The sequence below is a fragment of the Zonotrichia albicollis genome, chromosome 3, assembly GCF_047830755.1.
Source record: "Zonotrichia albicollis isolate bZonAlb1 chromosome 3, bZonAlb1.hap1, whole genome shotgun sequence".
Lineage (NCBI taxonomy): Eukaryota > Metazoa > Chordata > Aves > Passeriformes > Passerellidae > Zonotrichia > Zonotrichia albicollis.
In genome coordinates this window covers 15,618,173-15,644,017 of record NC_133821.1, presented here as the reverse complement: position 1 = coordinate 15,644,017, position 25,845 = coordinate 15,618,173, and the positions used below count along the sequence as shown (strand labels likewise).

General features: G+C 39.3%; 2 protein-coding genes across 14 annotated transcripts in view; one reads left to right on the top strand and one right to left on the bottom strand.

Annotated features, from left to right (window-relative positions):
• The window catches only part of ENAH (ENAH actin regulator), a 90,720-nt gene that overhangs the window by 22,350 nt on the left and 42,525 nt on the right, over nucleotides 1-25,845 (bottom strand). For 6 of the 13 annotated variants that reach the window (XM_074536821.1, XM_005488487.4, XM_074536826.1 and 3 more), the window contains exons 2-4: nucleotides 24,527-24,692; nucleotides 22,966-23,143; nucleotides 11,283-11,367 (exon numbers count right to left, since the gene is read on the bottom strand). In XM_074536821.1, the coding sequence (XP_074392922.1) occupies nucleotides 11,283-11,367; nucleotides 22,966-23,143; nucleotides 24,527-24,692 (429 nt within the window). Of the gene's footprint in view, nucleotides 1-11,282; nucleotides 11,368-11,765; nucleotides 11,778-16,601; nucleotides 17,277-18,593; nucleotides 19,376-22,965; nucleotides 23,144-24,526; nucleotides 24,693-25,845 lie in introns of those variants that run through there. The other 7 variants (XM_074536820.1, XM_005488486.4, XM_074536825.1 and 4 more) reach the window with 3 other exon arrangements.
• LOC141728474 (uncharacterized) overlaps nucleotides 24,559-25,845 on the top strand; it is a 44,879-nt gene continuing 43,592 nt past the window's right edge. The window contains exon 1 of the mRNA XM_074536829.1: nucleotides 24,559-24,692. Within this exon, the coding sequence (XP_074392930.1) occupies nucleotides 24,657-24,692 (36 nt within the window). The 5' untranslated portion in view covers nucleotides 24,559-24,656. The remainder of the gene's footprint in view (nucleotides 24,693-25,845) is intronic.

Sequence of the window (25,845 nt, the reverse complement as noted above, 5' to 3'; positions counted from 1 at the left end):
TGGAGAGCAGCAAAGGGAAGCATTCCAGGTGTTTGGCCTGGCCCAGAAGGGTTTGTGTCATAACAAAATGCATCTAAGTGTTTAAATTTACTCAGAAGCAAAAATTATTTCAACTGGCAATGAACACTATCAAATTATATTGACCAAATAAGATAAAAGACAGTGAAATAATCACTTTTATCCACACAGCACCTGAGTAACAAATTAGCCATTATTTAGTAAATATTGAGTAAGGCAGTATTTAACTTTTTTTTCTTTTTTTTTGGTAAAAGAATCCCCATTTCTTCAGAAAATAAAAGGAATAAACCCAGAATTTTTTGCCAGGAACAAAGTTAAGCACTTTGCTTACAATACAAAAGCTCTACCAAGAGAGGGCAGCAAAATACCTTGCAAGCATATCTTACATATATGAGACTAAATACACCATTGTTGAGAATAATTTCACATTATATGCCACTGAAGCATCCTTTTGTCAACAAAGAAAAAAAAGAAGCCAAAGTAACAAGCAAACAAACAAACAAAAAAAAAAACCCAACCAAAAAACCCACACATCATAACTCACTACACCTCTGCTGTCATTTTAACAATTTTAATAAATCTTTTGAATAGCAAACCAAAAGGTGCACAGGTCAGATGCCAGTAATGCAATCAAGTTGCTTTAACACAACTTAATAAGCAAGGAAAAATTCCATAAGCTCCACACTAGATCTTAGCAAGAGTTACAGGTGTAGCTGAAAAAGATCAAAACCACATTTGATTATTCAAAAAAAAAAAAAAGGCATCAAATCCCTCTGGCTTTGTTTAGTCAGCATTAGATAGTATTATATTTAATACTATTTTATATAGTATTTAAATTTTAATTTTTAATATTTTAAAATTTTGTCAGAGATCAAAATTATATTAGACAAAAGCATTAGCAGATTAAGGAGAGTCATCACACACCCATTAAAGTATATCTGAATGTCAAGACTGGTAGTTCAAGAACCCTGTGAAAGCAATACCTGAAAATCCTTCAGTCTTAGAAACCACCAGGACAACTTTTGGAAAAGCTAAAGAGATACTCTAAATGCCCCAGAGAGCTGTCTTGTACTGAAATGCTTGTTATGCAAAGACAATGTGATTATTCCAACTATTTCAGAAGTGTGACTTATTAAATGTAAGAGGTAATTTCCATGAAATAGCTGAGCCTGCTGTAGAGCTGCACATGTCAGTCACACACAAGGTGCTGTTACTCATGTTCAGATTCAGAGTCAACTTCAGAACCTCAGAATAGCTGGGAGCTCTATCACAGTGACTGTTCATGACACTTTCTTTGTGGATTTTAATTAGCTTCATGCCAAAAGCATTTTGGGAAACTTCACTTTGGGGTGTTTTGGGAGAGGCACTTGGTTATTTTTTTGGTGGTGCTGTTTTAAAATTAGTTTACTTTAATACTGCACCAGCTTTTAAAATTATTTCCCCTCTCGCCCTTATACTTTTGTCCAGTTAAGGAGATACTGTCTGAGGATAAAGAAAGAAACATATTTACAATATTAACTCGTGACTTAATATGAGCATTAATCCTGCAGTTCTTTGGGCAGCCAAGCAGCAGGAGCATGACTACATTCTTGAAATAACACATGGGGAAAAAAAAAAAGATGCAATGAGCAGAATTAAGCACACACTGTTGCATCCCTGCTGGAAAAAATCCCCCCACATTCTGAGATGGTGACAATGTTTAGAATTTCTCCTACGTGACAACTGCAAAACAGAATTGCAGTTAATTTACTCAGGTACACACAAAGCCTTCCTGGCTGGCTCTTGATCATAAAAAGGAATAACAATTCAGCAGCCCTGCTGTCTCAGCTCCTGTTATTCTATGAAATGAGCCAGCACCACATGCACACTGAGATCACTTTCCATTTAGCAAGTAGCACCACTTCATTCAAAGGCCAGTGTGAGTGATGGGTGACTAGGAAGCTGTCTCAAATTAATACTATTAATTATTTTGTATTGTTATTGTTATTAGTATTATTATTTTGGGGTGGGGGAAGGGAACAGATGGGTTTTTTTAACTTCTGCTCCTGAAGGTGAATGGCTGTGAGATCCTCTAAGCTTTTTGCTGAAGACCTCAACACAGTCAATCAAAAGAATGGAGCCCTCAGTTAATTCTTTTTAAAATGTGGCCATTACCACAGAGGTTGAAGAGAAGACAAAGATCTCAACTAGATTAAGAGACTTCAGTGTTTACTGGTAAAACAACATTCTGGTTCAGAGCAGAGTTAATAGCCAGAGGGAAAACCTGTCCTTTCCTGGGACACTTTCCACATCTAAGTCTCCATATCTTTGTCACCTGCAGCAGAGTCACTGGATTTGTACAAAACTCCTTCTACCAGAGCAAGGATGCCTTGAAACATGAAGAAACTCCAGCTGTATCAAACCCAGAGCTTCTGTCACAAGGACACCAAGAGGGGGAAAAAAACCCACTGTGAGTAACAGATGCAGAGCTGAAACAGTCTGCAAAGCAAAGAGCTGCCTGCTCTGGCAGGTCACCTTGCTTCCTCAAGTGGAAGTTGTGCTGTACATTCACATAAATCTTCAGCATTCTAACACTAGCTTGCTTTGCTCTTGGCTGTGAGATCAAGCCATTACATTTTTTCCTAAAAAGATGATAGGAAACTGCACTGAGGAGCCCATATATCAACCTGAATAACAGAGTTCAGCCACGAACCTGGAAGGCTTCTTGTCACAAAGCCAGATACATTAAAAACAGAGGTATTTCCATGAACAGTACAAAGGCATCTTTGTAACACATCCAAATTCAGGAGGCACTGAGCTGACAGACACTCCAAGATGAACAGAAACTTGTTTGAAGTATTTAATTTTAAAACTCACTGTAGAAAACAAAAATCCAAGACAAAGCCTGCAGAAAACAAAATATCTTGAGGAACAGACCTGACTGAAGCAATTGCTGCATTGAATGAAGAGGTCAGCTGCAGGCAGATAATTCATAATATTTGACAGCTGTTAGTTGTCATTTATGAACACACCAATTTCACATTTCATTCTTTCTTGGCAGAAAAACTGTGTGTCAAAGCAGGGCATCAAATCACTCAAAGATCAATATGAACACTATCCCTGTTTTGTCTGCTTAAAGATACAAAAACAAGGCAAATAACAGAGGAAAAAATTCAATATGTGTACTGAAAGAAGACACCAAAAACCATCACGTGAGTTATTAAAAAACAACATTAAAAACATACATTTGAGGGGAGATTATCTGCGTCACACAGGGTGGGTTTTTTTTGCTTTTTTTTGAAAAATAGTTTCTTGCTTGTGCTGTTACTTTTTCCAAATGACAAAGTGTGTCAGAAGAGAGACATAAGGATGGCACTAAGAAGGCAGCATGAAGGTTGCCAGACTATTGCTGATTGTAAGTACTGCAGTAATATTCTGCAATATTAACTTGCACATGGTAACTTTTATTTTTAATATTCTTATTGTTCTGAAAGTTACCATTCAGACATTCAGTATAAGAAACCAAATGTGGTTCTAAGAAAGTACTCAACAGCTGATGCATCTTTCTTTCTGCGTTTCACTAGGGTTTTTTTAAGTTTTAAAGGCAAGAAATGTAGTAATAACACTATGCTAAATTCTAGAAGTAAATGTATCACATCAGCTATGATTAAAGCTGGGTTCATCAACCTAAACCAAGCTGCTCAACCTGGAGCCTCAGTGCACCCAGACTTTTGGGGCTGCCCTGAGCTCCTCTAACCCTGCCCCCAACTGCAGAGCAACAAGCAAGCCAGCAATGTTTGGAGTTTTCTTCTCAAATGCTGTTAGCCCCAGCATGTGGGCACAGATAGCATTATCTAATCCAACAGTCACTACTCACTAGAACACATCTCACATGATGGTTTCTCCTCCTCCCAGCACTGAGTCACTGCAGCAAACACAGCAGCTGGCTGCACACAGGCTACACAATGTCTGCCTGAGCCACAGGCACCAGCACAGATGCAGGCTGACCTCAGCTCCATCTGAAGCCTGCTGTCCTCTACCTTGTGATCACCAGGAACTCTTCTCTGGACATCCACAGAAGTAGATACAGACACAGACAAGCTACTTTAGCCTTGAAACTATTATAGGGGGAAAAAATGATTTGACATGTTATTTTGAACTTAGCTCCTAGGCACAGGCACCAGCACAGATGCAGGCTGACCTCAGCTCCATGTGATGCCTGCTGTCCTCTACCCTGTGATCACCAGGAACATCTGGACATCCACAGAAGAAGATACAGACACAGCCAACCTACTTTATTCCTGTTGAAACTATTATAGGGGGGAAAAAATGCTTTGACGTGTTATTTTGAACTTAGCTCCTAGGCACAGGCACCAGCGCCAGGCTGACCCCAGCTCTATCTGAAGCATTCTGTCCTATACCTTGTGATCACCAGGAACTCTCTCTGGACATCCACAGAAGTAGATACAGTAGATATAGACACAGTCAACCTATTTTAGCCCTGTTGAAACTATTATAGGGGGGAAAAAAGTGCTTTAACATGTTATTTTGAACTTAGCTCCTAGGCACAGGCACCAGCAGCAGGCTGACAACAGCTCCATCTGAAGCGTGCTGTCCTCTACTTTGTGATCACCAGGAACTCTCTCTGGACATCCACAGAAGTAGATAGACACAGCCAAGTTACTTTAGCCTTGTTGAAACCATTATAGGGAAAAAAAAAGTGCTTTGACATGTTATTTTAAACTTAGCTCCTAGCTTGATTTTTAATAGTTTAATCCTCTGATCATCTTCTGTACAAGTTCAGGAAAGTGTGTCCTGTTATGGCTCTTCAGATTTGCAGGAATTTATCTGAGTAATCAAAATGGAGTACCAGCATTAAACTTGCTCTTCCATCTTTAATATTAAATATTTATTCACCACTCCAAAACTCAGCATTTGCCACAGAGCTCAGTCTCCTGTATGGTCACGCAAACCTACTGAATATTTACAATATCTCAGTGCCTACACATTATGTACCATGGAATGAACACAAACCACCCCCCAAATTTCATAATTCATGTACAAAGAGAAAATACATCCACATCTTGGAAATTTGCAAGCTGTATTGACATCAAACACAGGTAGCCTCCACAGAGACTGAGAACCTTCATAAATAAGAAGTTCAGGATGCACCAATAACATAAGCTCAGCAGAAATGATCAATATTTAACCTCTTTGCATCTTCCTAAGCAACCTCAGCTGCTTAAACTTCACTTTGCATTATCTAAACTAAACTCCTGCTCTAAAACTCTTACCAGGTCAGCTTTATTTTCTGTCAAGTGCTTGACAGTCAGGACAGTTTCCACCAGACCATAATCCACATGGTGTCAGAGAAACCCAGACCAGACTTAGTCAGCTTGGTACAATGAGCAAGACAGAGGACTCAGAAGATTTGCCAAGTCTGACTGTTAAAGGCCAGAGGTTTGTGAAGTGAGTTGATGTATTTGCTCTGGAAATGACAATTTCTGCCACTCTGAACTGTGCTCTGCACCTTTGGTTGCTTCAGCAGCACCGAGAGGTGAGACTGGTTCAAATTGTGGTTTGTATCAAACACTTTACACAGGCTGAAATGACGATGTATTTAACTGCATTTATCATGATTTTGAAACACTGCACAAATCCAGGTCCTTACAGCTATTCCCAAAGTTCAGGCAGCTTTCTCTTGATCAGACACCATTGCATGTAACACTTCCAATGTCCATTTGATTTTCCCTGTACACTAATGGTCCACAGGTTGGTGGTTTTCTCCTCTAAAAACAGGACACCTACTAGGAATTCTCATTCTATTCTAATCATCAAAATCTGCAATATCATATATTATATCATATATCATCCAACCCCTCCTGTTCTCCTTCATTCTCACATATCTCAACTCACATCAGCAACAAGGACTTGCTTTGTTCAGCAAAACACCAAAAGAAATTTGATTGCTACAGGTCCCATTGGTGCACTGATGCCTGTTTTTGTGCTCCTCACACTTCTGCAGCAATCCTCCTCTCTTCCACGTGAACTGAAAATTCCCCCTTGGTATCTGTCAAATGCTTTACCAAAGCCTTTCTGCTTTTGTGAAGAAAATACTGTCTGGGTCCAGTTTACTGTCCAATGTTTTATCTGTTACCAAAGTCAAATTAACAGGCTTTCATCTCCTTGATCAAAAGGGATTTAAGGTTTAAGAAGGAGCTTTTATGTTATAAGCTAAAAATGCATTAGCTGCAAGTAGCAAGAACTAGGTTTTATCAGTCAAGCAAAAATTAGTAGCCAGCCACTGTGATAAAGACATGAAGAGACAAGCAGAAACTTGAAATGCATTAGATAGAGGAATTCTAACAGACTAAGGGATCTATTAATGCTCTTGGATAAACCTCATTAAGCCTAATTTTCCTCATCTCCATCTTTTTAATAATATTATCTCAAACTAAGAGAACATGAGCTTTCCTGGGAGATGCCAGATCACAGAAAGACACCTGTACTCATGGAATTTTAGAAAAAAGAAGAATCTCAGCAGTAGAAAAACCTACTTTCATTAGCAACACCCACTCAGTAGTGAATTCCAGTGAGTACAACTGGAACACAATTTTTTAAAAGGGAACCAGAATAACCAAAAATCTTGAAAAACGTAGAACAACTTTCAACTCCAGTTTCATGTTCTGCATTAAACAGAAAAAAGCTCACAGAACTGTAAGATTTGACAGCAATTCTACTGATGTCATCAGAACACTGCTTAATGGAAGAGTGGTCTCCTCAACAGATCAATGTTACCAGCACCTACAATTATACTGTAACCACAGAGCACCCATTACACCTACCCATAAAGCCAGGTTAGTCTCTGAAAGCTTTACTACAAATGGAAAGAAAATTAGACAGGATAAAAAAAAAAAGAAAAAGGGAAAAGCCCCTTTTGATTTCATCTAAACCATGTCTATGCCCAGCTACAAACAATACAATCATATGAGTGGGTTCTACTGACTTCTCAAACCCTAAACCAAAAAGGCAACAACTCCATCATATTCATGTGTATCTCAGATTAGAGCTGTGTGCTCAGTTATTATCTAATCAATCCATTTGCCTTTTAAAGAAATCCTACTTCCCTGAAAGAAGCTGTTGGATAAATGGCACCATTTCAGAAGCAAAGCTGGAAGTTCTACATCTGGCCACTAACTAGGGAAAAGTTACAGGCTGTGGGAAATCAGTAGAAACAAGGCTACCAGGGACACACAGCCATGGGAAAACTTTTATTCCTTTAAACTACAATAGCTACATTGACACTGAATAGCAGGATTTTTTTCCTTAGCATTTCTACATATGTTTTCAAAACAGCTCAGGAGTATGTAATAATTACTAAGTTACAAGGGGGAAAACATTTTACTGTAGTTGAAGAATAAGATTAGCAAAATTCAGAAAAAAATTAATCTGTAAAATAAAAATATTGCCTTCAAGTCTCTTATTTACTAAGAAACTGCTACATTTGACAGACTCTGAACTTGGACTAAAACTAAGAATCCTTCCACAGGATGTTATGAAATCCACACCATAAAATATTAAATTCTAGCACAGGCATACCCTGTGTTTTCTTTAACAGTACCACCACAAACCAAGCTAAACCAAAGCCAATAAAGTATTTAATAATTACAATCCCTCCCAATATTCTGCCGTTGCATTTTCCAAGCCTGTAATGTTTTTGAGTACTTACGAAAGAATTCGGTCGAGTTTTGGTCCATGGTGCCCCTGAAGGGCAGTGGGGGGCTTGTACACCCTCATCATTCCTTACTATCTGTACAGTTCCTCTGTTCCTGCAGCTCTTTATTTATGAAGCAGTGACCATTTTGAAGTTATTTATAAACATTAACTCATTAAATTCCCAAGTGTCATCTTAGATACCAACTCAGTGACTCATATTCCTGACAATGTATTTACCACGGCTGGGAGAGAAGGTAAATTTACATGCACCAGTAGCACACACAGGCATGCCATGAACTAATCTTGTATTTTAAAATGCTCTTTGGCATTAGGTAACTCTGCAGTTATTAACAAATGTGTGTGTCAACTGAAGCTGGCTCATTATCCATCAGTGGAATTTATAAACACTGCCTGGCCACCACTCTGACAAAATGAAAAACAGCCCACAGAACAAAATATCCCTTCAGTTTTGAGGATCAAAAATGGAAGCTGGAGTGTTTTAAAGCCTGCTATTACTGTACTGAAGTGAGTGCAAATTAAGGAAAATTACAGCTAGCTTCAAGCACTCCCTGAGAGGCAAAGCATCCACCATGTGTTAAGGTTGCTTAAAACACAGTAACGAAGTTATCAATTCACAGAAAAAATTACTTCATTACACCTTATGTGTAATCTTGGCATTATAAAAACCTCAGTGTTTCAGATGGCACATCTGGTCCTAGCAGCCTCAGGAACTGTACCACTGCCCAGTAAGCAATACAAATATTCAAGCAGGAAGCTCTGCAGCAAAATAAACAAAGCGGTTTTACCCAACATGTAAGGGCATCTAAATCCTTTCCAAAACAGAGAAAAATCTCTGAACCAAAATAATGTATTCTGCTGGCAATGAACTAATTTCACTCTTCAATTCCCAATTTTCCCAAGATTCCTGAACACTGGTTATGAAAGCAAAGGAAAGCATCAGACCCTGATGGTTGAAGAACTCTCTTTATTATGCCACTCTTCACTGGTCAGTCCTTTGGCAAAATACTTCTGAAGAAATGTTTCTATTTCTGCCTAGGAAAACCCTGAAGCTCCAAGCCACATAATTTAACTTTGAAATTATTCCTTCTCTGAGCAGAGGGTTAGACTAGACCTCCACAGGGTCCCTTTAATTTTCATGCAAGCAGATATTTTTCTCCAGCTTAGAATAATTTAAAAAACATTTTCCTGCACTTAACAGGGGAGTCAGTCACACACTCCTAAATCCAGGCACACCTAAGTGGAGGGATGGGAGAGCAGAACTCAAAGACAACTATTATCAAGCCACACTTTAAAGAAAACCCCCACCCAACAGACAGACATTCCACAAGGCACAGACTTGGCACAGCCTTTCTCCTGATCCATCACAAACCCCATGTTCCTTCCCACGCAGTAACATTTATTCCCATTTCTTGCATTCCCTGTAGTCTTACTGCTCCCCACAGGATTCAAGCCTGCCCACACTGCTTTTACCCTTTAGTGAGATTGGAAATATCACTTGGAGGTATGTTAAAAGTAATATATACTTCAACCTTTTCTTCCCAACTATTTACTACTGTCTACATGATGGTAGTAACTCTTGCTCTTAAGAGTCTGAAAGCTTCAAGACAGTTACTACAGAAGAGAAGTTCTAGCTTAGAGTTAATTGAACTTTATTATCACCATGTAGTTACAGGAGTAATGAGACTGAAGAAGCATTTGTGAAATGTTTTAACAAAATTACATGTTCTTCTTAAGCTTAATGACACAACAGCAATAGTCCTTCCACGGGCAATCTGTCTAGCAGCATGAGTAAACTCATTCCAGTGCTCCATCCTTGTTTCAGGGGAAAACAAAACAAACCCAGACCCAGACTTCAAAGAGGACATTGCATTAAATGGAAACAAGTTGGGCACACTGATCAAAAAAGCCATAAGAATGCCATCTGATAGGATGTCCTTCACATACCAAAAATTTCAAGAGACTTTCAGAGCTCTTAATATAGGGCAGCACTTTATTCTGAGGAGATGCCACTCTAAAATGCTTCTCTCCAAAGCAATTCAGCATTATAAATTTCAGATAGTGCAGATCTCTAAAGGAACAGACAGCAAATAAAAATACTAAAAACCACTAATGTAGGACAGAAAAAAATATTGAAAGAAAAAAGGCTTTTTAAAAGTCTGTCAAAAGAAGTGACATAAAAGACTTTTATCATGACAGCAAACTTGCACATAAACACATCAAACAGACAGATTTGTAATGAGGTTCTTGCTATTTGTTCTTAAACAAGGTAACTTTCAGATAAAGTGATTCCTGCTCAGATTTAAGAAGACACAGAAGAGACAGAGAAGTATGATGCCAATTTTGATGGCAACCCTTTGTTCAACATATAGAGCTTGATTATCAAATGAATTATTCCTAAACTGGCAATTGGGTTCTGCTCACCTCTAAATGCTGAACAGCAAAATAGAAAAAGCTTCAGGGCTAATTAGACCCAACATGTTTAAGCATTTTTCCAGTCAGCACAAAAAGCTATTAGGTACATTTACACCACCAGTCTGGACCACCTCCCATTTATCCAAGGCTCCTGTTCCCTGGATCTGTCCTGCATGTGAACCATTCCCAGCACCCCTTCAGGAAGGGAACAGCTAATCTCCTGGGAGTATTTTGATGGTAAAACAATCCAGGATTGCAGCACAGGCAGTGTGCTTGGGACAGCCCAAGGTCTTGCTGTTTTCCCTTAGCCCAGGGTGACAGCACTGTCCTACAAGCCTCTGCCATGTCACACACCCATAACCCCCACACTCACCCCACACTGCCAAAAAGTGGGAAGATGGCAACCACAGAGTCTGTAGAAATTATGCACTTCATCAATACATAATGATGATTAAAAGGAAGGGGAAAAAACTATGTTCAAAATGCTACAGGTCTGAAAAAATATCCCACAGGGATAGAAATTGAATGAAACAGGTAAACTTGGAGGAAGCCCCAGCTGACCAAGGGAACACAGATATAACCAGCAATGCTCCAGCTGAAAATTACACTGCTAAAAGCTCCATCAATTTATACACTAAAAGCAGAAAATTAAGGCTTTTTGCTAAATAATACACTGCAAAGGCAAACAAGATTTGCAATAGAATGTTCTGATCTAGCACATCCACGCTCAGGACAAAAGCCCTGTCATTCATGATGACTCAGTTCTCTGCTTCTCAAACTTCCTTCCTCGCCTGCTGCTTTTTTTCAGTGTCAAAAACTGAACACACAACAGTCACTGGAAAATTAATTAGCCTGGCTGAAAATGACAACAGTGAAATCTCCCAAGGCTTCCCCTCTGATCTTCAACTCTTCCCTGGCATGCCAATTCCAACTGCATTGTTTGAATGGGTGGAGAGCAGGAACAAGGGATCCAGCAACAAAGTTTTTACATCTTTACAGAGTGGCATTGAAAACTGTGCACATACAAATGCTGCCCTCATGCAGGAGAGCAATTCTAAGTCCTTGACATTTATTTTCTCCTCATTAAGAGTTATCACTTCCTTGAACTGAACAGCTGCTCACTTTTAATACCATACCTTCTCTGGATTTCCATTTCTTCTTGTGATGGACCATTCTGTACTTGAGAGGGAAGCTGTGAATTCTGTCGAGGCAATGTAGGACCTAAGAGCAAAAACAGATCATAAATTAATGGTTTGAATTTTTACCATGGGGAAAAAAAAAAAAAAAAAAAAAAAAGCACAAAATCGAAGAAAAAGGCCAGCCATCACACAACATTTTAAGAACTGCTCACTTTTGCTTTTTAAGCCAAACAAGCTCAACACCATAATGCAGCAAATAAAAACTGCAACCTCACACATGTACAATGTTACCTCACACAACTGCAGAATGATTTTATTTCACATGGATGGAAAGGTCTCACAAAAATGCAAACCAAACTTTCTGCATGATGGAATTTGACAAAAGCTTTGAAAAGCACTCCAAGTCTGATTGTTTTTCTTAAAACAATGAACAAACACTCTTGGAGGAGCAAGAAAGGCTCAAAAAATTAAACCACTCACCTAAATAGAACACTGGAAAATGGGGAGAAAACAGAAAAAGGAAAAAAACAAAAGAACAGGAGAAAAACCATCAGAACCATACCACCACACTGAGAGAAGGAAGATAAATCATGTTTCTACAGGTCACACCAAAATTTCCTCAGATTTCAGGTCATCAACTTGGATCAAAGACCTTTTCTGCATTGATAAGCATTGTGTCCACAGGAATGGGGCATATATCAAATGTGCAAACTGAGAATTCCGCTAAGCACAAAGGATGCAAAAGGGAAGGTCATGCAAAATCATCTTCAGCCTTTACTGATGGGGAATTCTGAACCATACAACTTTCAAGTAATTGTCTATGTGAGATCTGTATTCTAGAAACAAAAAAAGCTTTACCATTTTAATCACAAATGTATTTACAGCACAAAACTGTGTAAAAAGAAGTGAAGAACAAAGTGTGGAATGGAATAGAGGAGACCATGGATGAATTGCTGCTGTCAGGCAGTAATCCAGGAAATTATTTAGACTACAACTATGCTCAAGATTATAGAATTTATAAGAAACAAGAATTAAAATCCATTAAAACATCAAGTTTTGAAAATGTCCAAGAGCAAAGCAGTGATTTCCCACTGATACTCCACCAAACTAGTTAGAGCTATGGAGTTGTAATGAGGTCTTCCCCATCTCAAATATCAAAATACAAAATCTTTTCCTATCTGAATTGGTGAAAGTCACCCAAACCCATAAAAAGACCATGTGTGATACACATCAAGGACAGGCAACTTGACTGAGACACAGCAAACAAGTGCCTTGTCTAAAAGGTTAACTTCCTCAGAATGCCACAGTTTTGTGTCCACTGTGATCTTTAATCATGAAAATTACAAAAGTGTACACTATTTATGTACTTTACAAATACAAAAAGTAATGGGACTTAATTGTGGAGGATGAAAGCAGGCAGTGTACTACAGATGTGCTGTCTTCCTTAGTAACTCTTTCAGCAAGCATCAGGCCCTGATACCCAACGCCTTGATGTAGGGATGCACTAGTTTTGCTTGAAGTATCTCCAAGAGACACCTCCAGGTATAAAACCTATATTTTAATGCAATATTAAAAAAACACATAAATTAATAGTGCAATATTTAAAAACTATATATTTAAGCTGTAATTTAAATGCCAAAAATATTAATTATTAATTTATCATTGCAGTTAAATGACCATTAAACAGAAACATCTGCCCCATCTGGCTCATCTGGAGAACTTTTTATGCTGTAAAACTTCGATAAGACACACATCCTCCTCCTCTCCTCTCCCCTGTGGGAGAGGTGGAAAGCTGCAATGCCCATGACAGCAGCTCCCAGGCAGCTGGGCTATTTGCTGCCTGCAGCCTTTCATGGCCTTTCACAGGCAGACACAATCCAGCAGCAGTGAAAGGTGCAGTAAACACCAAACACCAGCTCTGCTGCTTGCCGTGCCCAGCAGAACACTTGGACAAAGTCAAGGCTCACAGCCTGAGCTGCAAAATGCAAGCAGCACTTTGAGTATCGGATATGGGATGAAATTCCTGTCTTATTCCTCAAGATGGAACATGCTGACCTGAAAGTTAATAACGAAAAAACAAAAAAGAAAAGAAATGGTCACAATGCATCCGTAGACCAACCAGAACTATTTTGTGCTAAAAATGCAGAAGAAATGAAAAGTTCAGTTCAGCCAATTTAATCTTTAAGAGTATCTAAAAGGTATTTTGAAGAAGGTATTATCATGCTGCAGTAGCTGGGTGCAGACCACCACTCTCCAACCTTTTAAATCCTTCTTTAGCCAACATCTCCAGAAAGCAACACCAAGTTTCATCTGCTCTGGCCATTCCAACACACCCAGCTGTGAGAAAACCTGTTCTTGTAGCCTCAAACTTTGTTCCAGAGCACTGTCCTTCAGAAAACCACCAATTTATCCATCAGTTCTGCACAAGGCAAACATAAGCAAGCCAAGGCAGCTTTAGCTTGGCCAGCCTACTCCAGTGATTGCTTCTTTCACAGCTTTGCACACAAGAGAGGAAAAAATCTCCTGCTGGCAATTAACCTGGTGGTTCCAGTGTTTCTTACATATTTTTGCCTCAAGGAAATGCAATTTGAGTATAACAAAGGCTTTCAAGAAAAGAGAAGCTCAGCTCCCAAGTCATCTGTCCTGTTTTCTCATGAAATTTCCCTCTGCAGCCACCCTGCTAATGAACATTATAAAATTAAAGGTACATGCCAGGTGGAGAAGTATGTTTTATCCTAGAAGGTTTATTACAGCAAGCCAAGACTCTCACTTTATTGCTAAAATACAGCTGCCTGGGTAGCAGGACAGCTGGTATATTAAATAAACAGGAACTAGGTAGTGAAAACCTCTCTCAGAGGCTTCTGAACATCTTAAGATACCTCAGAAACATCAACCCCCATGAGAAACACTCAGATACTGCCTGGAAAAGAACTCTGATCCTTTTACAGGATCACTTTATCTTCAGAAGCCAATATAAGCCAAGAGAGAGATGAGGCTGAATGGTCTATTCATTCTGAGTTTTAAAGAAAACCTAACATCTCTCTTTTTCTAAAAAAGCACAGATGGTGCACTCTGCAGCACATTCTGACAGACAGAGGATATAATTTTATACTAATTTGTTCAGCAGCCATTCCAGTTTCAATGCTTTCTGTTTTTCAGCTTATTTTCACCTTTGCATCACCCGTCCTCTATGACAGTTCAGGCAACTGTGTGGTGAGAAATGGACTGGCAATCTAACACATTAAAATTTCAGGGAAAAAAGCCTGCATTAAACATTTCCACCAGCTGAATGACAGCCAGACCTGGTGCTTCATGCAGTCACACAGACAGTTATGGTGGCATCAACATCAGAAATTAACATCAGACTGCTCGGGACTGCCTGAACCAAACCAAGCATCACCAACATCACCCTTTTAAACCACAACCAGAGTTGGAGTTATCAAATTCCTTGATTTTTTTAGCCCTAATTGACTGGTTACTTTGTATCTCTGTTCAAAAGCCAAACAATTTCAGTTGCAGAACCCTATGGAAGCACAGGAAAGAAACACAGGGTTTGTCCTCCCTCAATGCCTTTTGTTCCTCTGTTTTTGTTCCTTTTTTTGTGTTCACATGGGTCTCAGGTTGAGCGAAGAGACGAGGATCTGACTCCATGTTTCAGAAGGCTGATTTATTATTTTATGATATATATTACATTAAAACTATACTAAAAGAACAGAAGAAAGGATTTCCTCAGAAGGCCAGCTAAGAATAGAATAGGAAGGAATGATAACAAAGGTTTGTGGCTCAGCTCTCTGTCCGAGCCAGCTGGGCTGTGACTGGCCATTAATTAGAAACAACTAAGATGGGCCAATCCCAGATGCACCTGTTGCATTCCACAGCAGCAGATAATCAATGTTTACATTTTGTTCCTGAGGCCTTTCAGCTTCTCAGGAGGAAAAATCCTAAGGAAAGGATTTTTCATAAAAGATGTCTGCGATCTTTCAGTCACCTCCTCTCTTTTGGAGCGTCACACCACACCCTACCCCACTTCTCTTCGTGCCAGCTGCATTGGATGTTATCAGTGTTGACACTGGCTGATAGTGAAAATATCACTTTCCTGGAGCCCTAAAAAACCCCCAAGCATCAGCTGCTCAAGATTGGCACAACACATGTCCTGCAAGTTCTGCACTGAGCTGCACTGGCTGGACAGGCTCACTTGGGAGCCAGTAACACAAGGGTGGATGAAAAGGGGTTTGGGGGAACCAGGGGCAGCCAGATCATGTGAAATCTTCCTCAGAACCTCACATGCCCTAAATCAAGAAGGCAAAACTACACAGAAAACCTCCCACCTGCAATTACTGTGCTTCAGAGCACAGCTTATTCTCACCCTAGTTTTTGAATAAATCTGCTAAGGCTGGTCAACTATCACACACAAGAATTTTAGTTTGAGGTAAAGATCTCCATTTTCTCCCCAGAGAAAAAGTTTATATAAACAACTAAGTAACTAAGAAATCCCAGTCCTTCACTTCTCAGTATGTTAGTGCCAAAACTAAACAGTGTTCCAATTATACAGTCTGATATCCAAATCAAAGTGTGACTTGTCTTTTAGAAGTCTTTTCCAAGACTGAAAGTGGACAGCAAATTTATTTATACATTTATATGATATAAACATAAGTGACCTGGCTAATTATAATCTTTAGAAAATATTTTCTTTAAGGACAGTTTGAATACTCCTACTAAACAAAGCCCACACCCCAGGCAAGAGTTCAAAGCTACAGCCAAGAAGATGTGTTTTTGTTAGGAAATATAAGAACTTATTTTTAAAATAAAGAAAAGAATGTGTGTTTAAATGGTTAAAGGTTTTCTGAATGAATGCAAATGAGGCTTTTCAGAGATCTGTGCAGGAAGCAATAAGAACAACAGCTGTGGTATCCCTCTTTGATTGTCTCCAGCCCCATTTAGAGCCTGTCCTGCTCCAGGCCATGCCAGAACAAAGGCTGGGTTGATTTCTAACCAGCCTTGAGCAGAACCAAAACCATCTTACAGCTCACAGCAATTTATTTAAACTAACAGAGACAAGTTGTCATCTTCAAGAACAGATTTCTGAAGCAGTTTCATCTAAATACCAATGAGGACAGCATGGGTTAGAAACTTTTAAAACCCAAGCAGATACAATGAAAGAAACAAAACTAACCATATATAATGTATTGATCATCATATCAGTGTAAAAGTTTACTTTATGACACATACCCTCCCAAGAGGTGTTATGGGTTTATATGCAAGACCATGATGGCCAAAAACCAGGGCATTAACTAGTGACAAGATTTTCTCCAGTACCTCTGTTTGGGTGCATCATCTCCCAGCCAAGGCTTCCTCTCCCTTCAAACCCCTTCTTCCTCACTCACTTCAGCTGAGTTAATTCATTCATCACTCCAAATTTGAAGCTAAACACTCTCCACTTCAATCCACAAGCTCTTTTAACTTGATCAAGGCAATAAAAGGCAACAAGAACAACAAAACTATTCACTAAAGCCCACATGAATGTAAGCAGAGGTAAGCCTCCTATCAGTGCCAGCAGAAGCCCCTATCAGAGCCAGCAGAGCCTTGGACACCAGGCTCTGATAACCTGGGAGCCAGCCTTGGCTCAAACCCAATTTTCTGGGGGACATCAGCAGCTCCCAGTGTCCCTGTGCCACCCTCCCATGCCCAGGGACAAGGCTTCACCAGCAGGAGCTGCAGCTACTGGAGGAAACCACAACACCACAAACATCAAAGGGAAATACTGAAGTTAAATCTATCAATAGCATCCACTGTGGGATATTTAGAGCTCCCCCTCCACCCTCAGCTGTGCCAAAATTTGATTAAATAGCAATGTTATAGGTGATGGCTGTCACTGCTGGGGGATAACAGTACAGAAATGAGCCTGGCCAAGGTGTATTTCACAGCTATCTTCATGACTTTTATGAAAACACCCTGCTCCCAAAAAGCAGATTAAATCTATCTACAACTTCTATGGATAATATTTTTAAAGACAACACTATAAGCCCCAACTGTAAAATAGGCTGACATTCCTCTGTGTTTATTAAACAAAACTTTATCCATAAATTAATGTACTTCTATTAATATTTGCCATGCAGTTTAGACCAGCTACCAGATTTTAATTAAATTCTTCAGATTGTTCACCTAAAGTTCAATGCTTTCACACGATACACCACTAATTCTGAAGAACCAAAAGAAAAAAATTAGAAACAACATACAGGCAACCCTTAAAAGTTTGTATAACTCTGAAAACTTAGCAACTCTCCCTTCACTTCCAAACACCACAACTGACACTGATGATGCTTTCAATAATCCTATCTGCAATTACAATGAAGAGGAAATACTCTGCCCAATAAACAGGTAGAACTTCCTGCAGAATCAGCATTTTGGCACATAAATCAGGATTACTTAATCAGTATCAGCTATTATTAACACCTAGTAATGACCTAAAAGAAATTATTTAATCAATCCCACATTTAAAAGGAAGGGAAAAATCTTGTTAGCAAGACCAGAGATATTATCCAACTTTTGACAACACAGGTAATAAAAATACCATCATGTTACTCCTGTTCTGACAGGGAGTGCTGACAGCCTGTTCCAGAGGCTTGCTGAGAGTACAGGTATAGCATCATTACTTCACTGCTGCAGAATTTTTATTCTCCCAAAACAAGTTTTAGCATGACATGAACCAAAGCAGTACAAAGAAAAGCATCCCCCAAGCTCCACATACACTTTTCTCATTTCAGTCCTCTATAGTCTCTCTATATATTCCAATTAGGCAGCCCCAATTTTTGTTTCAGTTTGCATTTCCCAAAGATATTAAATTATTCAATCCATTATTTGAGTGCATTCCTCTACCAGCAAGGATTTAATTACCTATCTCTGCTGGAAGAGAAAGGACATTAATGTACAGCTGTGAATAAAGATTTGTTTATTTAATAACTGGACAACCTAACTTCTAGAGTTACTCATTCAAGAGGAATTAAAAAAACTTGAACCACGGGGGCTTTTTCCCCTCCAAGGTCAGAAGGATAAAATAATGAGAGCTTGGAAACAAAGAAACCCCTCTGGTTCTTTTTCTTTCTCCCCATTTTCCTATGAATTAAATTGTGATCTAAGGCAACACCAGAATAGATGCACTGAAGCCCTTCATGACCTTGCCTTTATATCCAGAACACTCCAAAATCTTTTCAAGAACCAATATACAACTGCTCCAGATTAGCACGAAAAGCATCACAAATCTTACATCTATACAATTCTATTAGAGAGAATGAAAATAGATGTATTTACTGTTGTGACATCCTTGCTTCAATTCTTCTGCTGCTTTCATCTTCTGCAACAAACAACTCCCAGGACCTCCCCAGGTGCAAATCACACATCTAGAAACCCCACATTCTCTCAGCAAGGCTTTCCTGAGGTTGGGGACAGATGCCACACAAAGCAGCAGTGATCCCAGCTGAACTAGGAGGTGCTTTTTGCAGCAGAACTGAGAATGATGCTCCTTTGTTCCTCCCAGCACAAGCTTCCCTTACGTGACCTTATTCCTTCAAAGAAATAATCCATTGTCTCACACATCAGAGAATTCTCAGCTGTCTGATTTCCCCTCATTGAAGCTTTTCTCTCATTCCAGAGCCACTTTGATTGCAACAATGAGCCCTACTTAATGCAGATATGAAAATTTCCTTTGTCATGCAATGCAAAACCTTTGCAGCAAGCTGTCATCTCCAGACAAGACAATTACTGAATATCCGAACACCCTGCACACAGCCTCAGAGCCAGAAATCCTCTTCATTTGACCTCTTAAACTTGATGACATGCACTTGGCATCTGATGAAGGTGTCACTTTTGACCATGTCAAGCAGTTATTTAACGTAATGAGTAATAAGTCTTTCCCAATTTTCCCAAATGAGGGCCACAAATAAAACCTTGGTTAATGCATTTCTGAAACAGTGTGTGGCAGGAACCTGCACTATTTAATTCTTTAAAATTCCAGGACAAAATGCAGTCCTGTGTTGTCCTACTCTGCTGGATTGCCTACAATCTGCCCAACTAGCCTGCAGGGAAATAGGGTTTGCTAATGCAATCATTCAAACCAGAACAGACCTAAAATGAAATAAATTCATTTAAATAAGTAGAGTTCAACCATTTGAGAGGTTAGCACGTTCATTTATCAGTCCTGTAACACAGGGAGAGGATAAAATCCTACATCAGCAGAGCATTTGCAGCAGTTCCACTGATAAGGCAGCCATTGTTTCTGAGACAAACCTGCACTGCTGTTTTAGCTAAAGCTGCCACTTGCAGTAAAGCCTTTGCTCTTAACCCAGAGATTTTCACTGTGCACTCTGAACTCATCAGAAAGACAAAAACCTGTCCCTGAGAGCTCAGCAGTGCCTCGATTCCAGCAGATCCACTAGAGGGAGATCCTAAATTAAACAACCTCCAATTCTGCCAGCAGGCAGCAGAACAGCTGAGGATGCCAACTAAAAGATCAATGACATTTTTCAAATATATGCAAGAGAAGGAGACCATGATTTAATTTTATTTTAAAAAGAGAGAGCCTTACCCAACAGCTGACTTGCAAAGCAAAAGGATGTACACAACTTAATCTTTAATATCCCTCAGAAGTCGTTTAGATTTCTGTGAACCCTTGCATAAAATTTAAAATTCATCTGCAGCTTTATGAATTTCTGAATAGTATGCTCAGCTAACACTAAAACTGCTTTTCTTTTATGAATAAAATACAACATAAAATAAGCAAGCTAATAAAAGAAATTGCCAAAATGAGAAAGCACAGCAGAAAATAAGGATAGTGCAAGAATCTAACTTTAACTGGATGCAATTCTATAATAAAAGGGAATCTATCTATGTAGGATCTCTTTATTTTTATTTCAGTTGGAGGTTCTGTATGCCATTTTGGATACACTAGGAAACACAGCAATTTATTTAAACTAATAGAGACAAGTTGTCATCTTCAAGAACAGATTTTTGAAGCAATAGCATCCAAACACCAACAAGGACAGCATGGGTTAGAAAGCTTTAAAATCCAAGCAGATACATTGAAAGAAACAAAACTAATCATATATAATGTACTGATCATCATATGTCAGTGTAAGTTTATTTTATGACACACACCCTCTCAACACCTTTTCAGAAAGAGTAATTTGTTTATAAAAGAGAGGCAGCTGCAATCCATTTCCTAAAATGAAGAGCTAATATTAGAGCCTCAGAGCCAGTGACCTGTCTAAGTAAATATTCATCTATTTCAGAGATCCTGGGGGGGAACCTAACACCAAGGATTCATTTCTAGCTGCACTTTTAGGAAATTACACCAGCTACAGAGAAGCAAAATTCACTGAGCTTTGAGCAAGGAGCACAATTAGTTGGATTATAAATTGCAAGCCACTTAGCAACCTATTGCCATTACTGAAGCAGCATGTTCAGAAAGATACTTCAGAAAAATTAAGTAATATCTAGATCAGACAGTGACAAATTTCCCAGCTGATAAAACCTGTTGACAGTAGTCTAACAGTTAAACATGATGAACATTTATCTTTAAACATTGTCTGGAAGTGAGATGAGGCTGAGAGAGCAATTCCTTGTGCCTTATCAGGAATTTTTTTTAGAAGCAGCAGTGCAAAACTGCTCATCTGCTGAAACAATGCTGATAATGTGAAGGTTTGGTTTTATTTCAGCTTGGTGGAAGCTAGAGCACCTATCTGTCTGTGGCACAAGTGACAGCTCATCTGAAACCACCACAGCCCTTGGCAGACAGCAGCCAGGGAAGAACAATTATCTCTTGTGCTCACCATTAGCTGGTGATGCAGCTAATTAATGCATTTTGACTTGCGCCTGCTGCTACCACCAAATTACATTCACAACAAGGAGAAACAAAGTGACAACGCTGTAATTCAGAAGAAAACTTAAAGGTTAACCCAGTCACTTTCAAACATGGTTACAAACCTTAATTCGTGTCCAGCTCAGAACTGTTGAGAACAAACCAGAGGACAACAGCACTGTAGTCAGCAACCAGGCTGTGATAAGTCATACACAGTTATGAAATTTTACAGTCAGAAAATTTCAGTTTTATCCAAGTCTTTACAAAGTGAAGTGGCATCTCTGTTTATAATAAAATTTCTACTACTGAGCAATATAAAGATGCAGCAGCCCACAAATACCTTGCATAAAGCAGCAAGAGAACAAGTCATTAGACAAATTACAAGGCACAAAATTTAAAAAGGACACACTGTCTAACTAAAAAATGAGCAATGCCATGCCTGCCTATGTCATTTCAGCCTCTCTAGCAGCTCAGGTTCAGTGTTATGAGGATTTAAACTGAACTAGGAAGATGTGTATATGCCTATATACACACTGAAACACAAATTCTTCAAGTACAGGTAGTGGGAAAGAACTTGAACCCCTCAAACCTGTGATAATTACCATCAATCAGCCTTCTTCATGAAAACCAACACTTTATGTGTTCCCAAATACTGGCTGGGAGAAGGCGATGAACAGTCAGAATGCACGGAAAGTTTACAGCTGAGTAACCCTTAGGGAAAGCAGAACTGAGGGATGTAGAAGAGAAAACACCCAGCTGAGAGGCAGGGGACTGGGAATCACAACTGGCTTCTTTTAGCAGGCAAAAAGAAACCTCCTAACCCAAGCTACCACTTCTATTTTGGCCTCCTGTGTTGTGTAACAATGTAAGCACTGCAGAATTTATCATCCACAGCCTAGACAGATTAGTTTCAAAAGGTAAAAGTCTTGAAAGGACTACCAGAAAAAACACCAACTTGATAAAACCACCTTTTTTTGCTGTAGCTGAGACAGCCCTGGGATAGTTATCTACAGCCTCTCTTCCACACAAGAGAAAGAAAACTGGCACACAAGTACTATCTCTTGTTACACAGGCAATCTTGAAACTTTAATGAGGACAAAAGAATTCTATTTGGTTACAAGAACACAAAAGACTCTTAGTCTTTTAAAAGAACCTCCCTCTGTGTGTGTCACAGTGTTACACTGATCAATTTGCTGTAGAGCCTATCCAGAATATGTTACAGATATCAGCAGAATACTGACAGCCAGGGATTTTTCCACCACTGTTTTAAAGCCTATGTTACCCTGAACTTCAAACAAATGAAACCACAAACCTGGTGTCTAAATTGTATGTGCTCATTTGAATGTTAACCCTGGATTCAAGGTTTCTGAGCTGGTAAAAACTGCCAGAGAATTGCAAAGTTTGGAGGAAAAAAACCTTCACAATTTTACAATAAACCAGTAACCAGTGAGAAGCAAAAATACCAACACACAATAGGAACCTGGATGTCTCTAGAAATCCTGAAAAGTATCTTCCTTATGCTTCTTGGGCAGGTCTTTTTGTTTTGCTTCCTTAAAAAAAAAAAGGCAAACCCAGCAGTTTCTCTATCTAAGATAGAAATATGTAAATTGATTTACTTGCTAGGAAGTGCAATTACAGAGATGCCAGTTGAGTTGAGAAGTACTGTTAAGAAGCAGTAATTAGTCAGACAAAACATCCAAATAATTAAAACACCTACAGGCCTATTTATGATTAAAAACAAGACTAATAGACTTTTACACATAAACATTTGAATTTTTCTGTACTTGAGCAATCTTAGGGGAAGAAAAGAAGTGAAGAGACTCCTACCAGCTTCCTGTGAATTTAATACTTCTAAGGCATGCATCATGGCACTTGCGAAGACGTTGGCATCTTCTTTGCTGCCAAAATTCAGACCATACACTTGCCTAGCATCACGCCACTGGTGGAAGGTCTGTGTAGCCTGATTGTACTTCAGCCCTTTTGGAATGGCACAATTTATTACCACCTGTAATCATAGGAAAAAAAAAATAAATTTACTTATGTTTAAAATTGCTGTTCCAGCAGAAGTTTCAGCTTTGTGTAGATTTTGTTCCTCCACACACGGGTTAATTCGTGACCCATAATCTGTGAAACACAAGGCTGAAAGCACAAAACATTTCAATTTTAATTCCAACACTGTCTGTAATCAGCGGTGGGAATACACAAGGGGACTAATGAGATATTTTGTATCAACTTTTGTAGTTAAAGTGTTCTCACTTCAAAAGATGCAGCCACATTTCCTAACAGCAATGCAGCAACACCAGCAGCTGATTACTGAAACACACATCTGAAATGCAGAAACTCCTTTTCCCATGAATTTCACAGGGTGTTTGTTGGGTTTCTTTTTTAACCAGGTTATCACCTTCTCCCCGTGGCTGCTGCACCCCTTGGCTTGCAGGGCTCTCAGCAGCAGTTTGCTGGATTTGTACCATGGATCACAGGGTATCATTTTGCAAGGTTGCTGTGGCTCACACAAAAGATGAAAATTTGAGCTATTAGGGCAACCATTTACTACAAGCCATCCACTAAGAGGATCCCATTGCACTTGGATAACTATATCCTCTCACCTTGTTCTGCGGAATAATGGGACAAAAAAACCCCAGATTCGCTCTCAGATGAATGCACAGAGACCATTTATTACTTGGAGTAAATGTTTAGTAACAAATCACACAGGGGGTTACCAGTTTAGGCTTTGGGTGTGTAATAAATGACCAAAACCAGACCAAAAGAATTCTATTAAATGCTAGGAGGAAGGAAAGGAAACAAATACAAGCTTTTCTCAAACAAAAAATTAGGTTTTAAGCCCATCCCAAGTATCACATGGCAGAGCACATTTACAGACAGAGTGCTAATTTGCTATTTAATCATCATCCAGTAACTTCATCAAGGAAATAAAGATGTAATCCCTGTTACTCCCTTCTCACTCTCTTTAAGTGCTAAATGAACAGCATTACTAAACATCAGAAGGTTTTTTGAACAAAATGACCTGGGGATATGAGACATCATGCATCCCAAGTTTCCATGAGGGAGGAAGAGCTAAAAGAACTGCTGGTGTCTACCCAGGCTGCAGCTCACAGTGCAGAGTGGGGGAGAGAAGCTTTCAGGTTGCCACTTTGCCTTAAAAAGAACCAGATGACTTCTGTATACACCACTAGCCTTTATAAATAGGTATCTGTAGGAAGGAATGGCAAAAGGACTATTGCCTTGGGGCTATGCAAAGTGCTTAGTTCACAGGGAAAAAGCAATAAAAGTTCTGCTACTTCAGTTAAAAAACACAATTTTTTTTTAAATTATGGCCCCATAATTTTGTTGAAGACTTAATATTCTAAATTTTCAGAGATTTCCTCACCTGATGATCCTGAATCTTCCTGCCCACTACTCTGAAAGTGTTGTTGCCTGTGTGATGATAGATGTGAACTCTGCTGAATCCAGTTGATCCTCCAGCTGGTACCCATTTCTTGTTGGCATCATCGTAGACCATGACAGCAGCTCGTGCTTGGCAGATACTCTGTTCACTGGTAATACACAAAGTGGAGGAAAAAATAAAATTACTTGTGGCAAAGCATCATCTTTCTGGTTAAGTTGTTTTGATTTAAAATGTTAAAGCAACAGCCCTTGCAATTTGCTGAAATTCCACGTTTCTGAATACAATATCACCAGGATTTTGAGATTTTGCTTATATGAGCTCATTCTGAAGAGCTGTGGTCCAGACAGACACGCCTAACAACTAATAAAAGAGATCAAGGAGGTATTCACTTCTTCTTTTAGCATTTTTCCCCCTTACAGTTATTCTCCCCCTCCTTTTCCTCACCACCAGCCATGAATTTTCATTAAATGCCATAACCATGTACAAAGACCTAAGAGCAAAGAATCTGGAGTTGCACAAGCTTCATACAATCTACCCTTCCCAGTGGAAATCACTCCTACAAGAAATGAGAACTGGAAGGCCCTTGCACCTTTTAACATACAGACAAGAAAACAAACACAGGGAATAAAGTCCAGCACAAAAATTGCATCAGCTCATAAATGAAACTCATTTTGGTTTTGACACATTTTACAACAGCTGACACCCAGGTGTAACATTTTCTCCCTGAGAAAAGGTTCTACTGATCACCAGAAAGTGCAAATTCATCAGGAGATTGCTATTGGTAGCTAATCCTGATTATGTCAGTCATCTGGAAGCTGAGCTACAGCCTGAAGTTAAACAGGAGCACATCACGAATGTCATCATGTAAGGAACACATGAAATCAGAGCAGACAGAAACAGAGCATTTATTAGGAGAGGAAAGGGTGATACCATCCATGCAGGTTCTCTTTGGGGGTAATGTCCAGATGCAGACAGGAAACCAAAATAGAAAGGAATGATTTCTTATCAGCAAGTCAGATTCTGTGAACACAGCACTCCAGCACATCCAGCATTATAGGAAGCACATGATGCCTGGCTTGCAAGGAATGTGGCCTAACATTTGGGAGACTGAGAAGGCTGAGGAGACACAGGAAAGTAAAGGATTGTTCCTCCATATTTGATGGAAGAGGGAATGGATGCCTCCCCCACTCATCTCGTTTTTTGTGATTTTTATTGGTTGGTTGGTTTGGGAAGGGCTGTGTGTGTTTCTTGGGGTTTTTTTCAAAAGACCATGCTGGATTTTTCAGTATCTTATTCACATC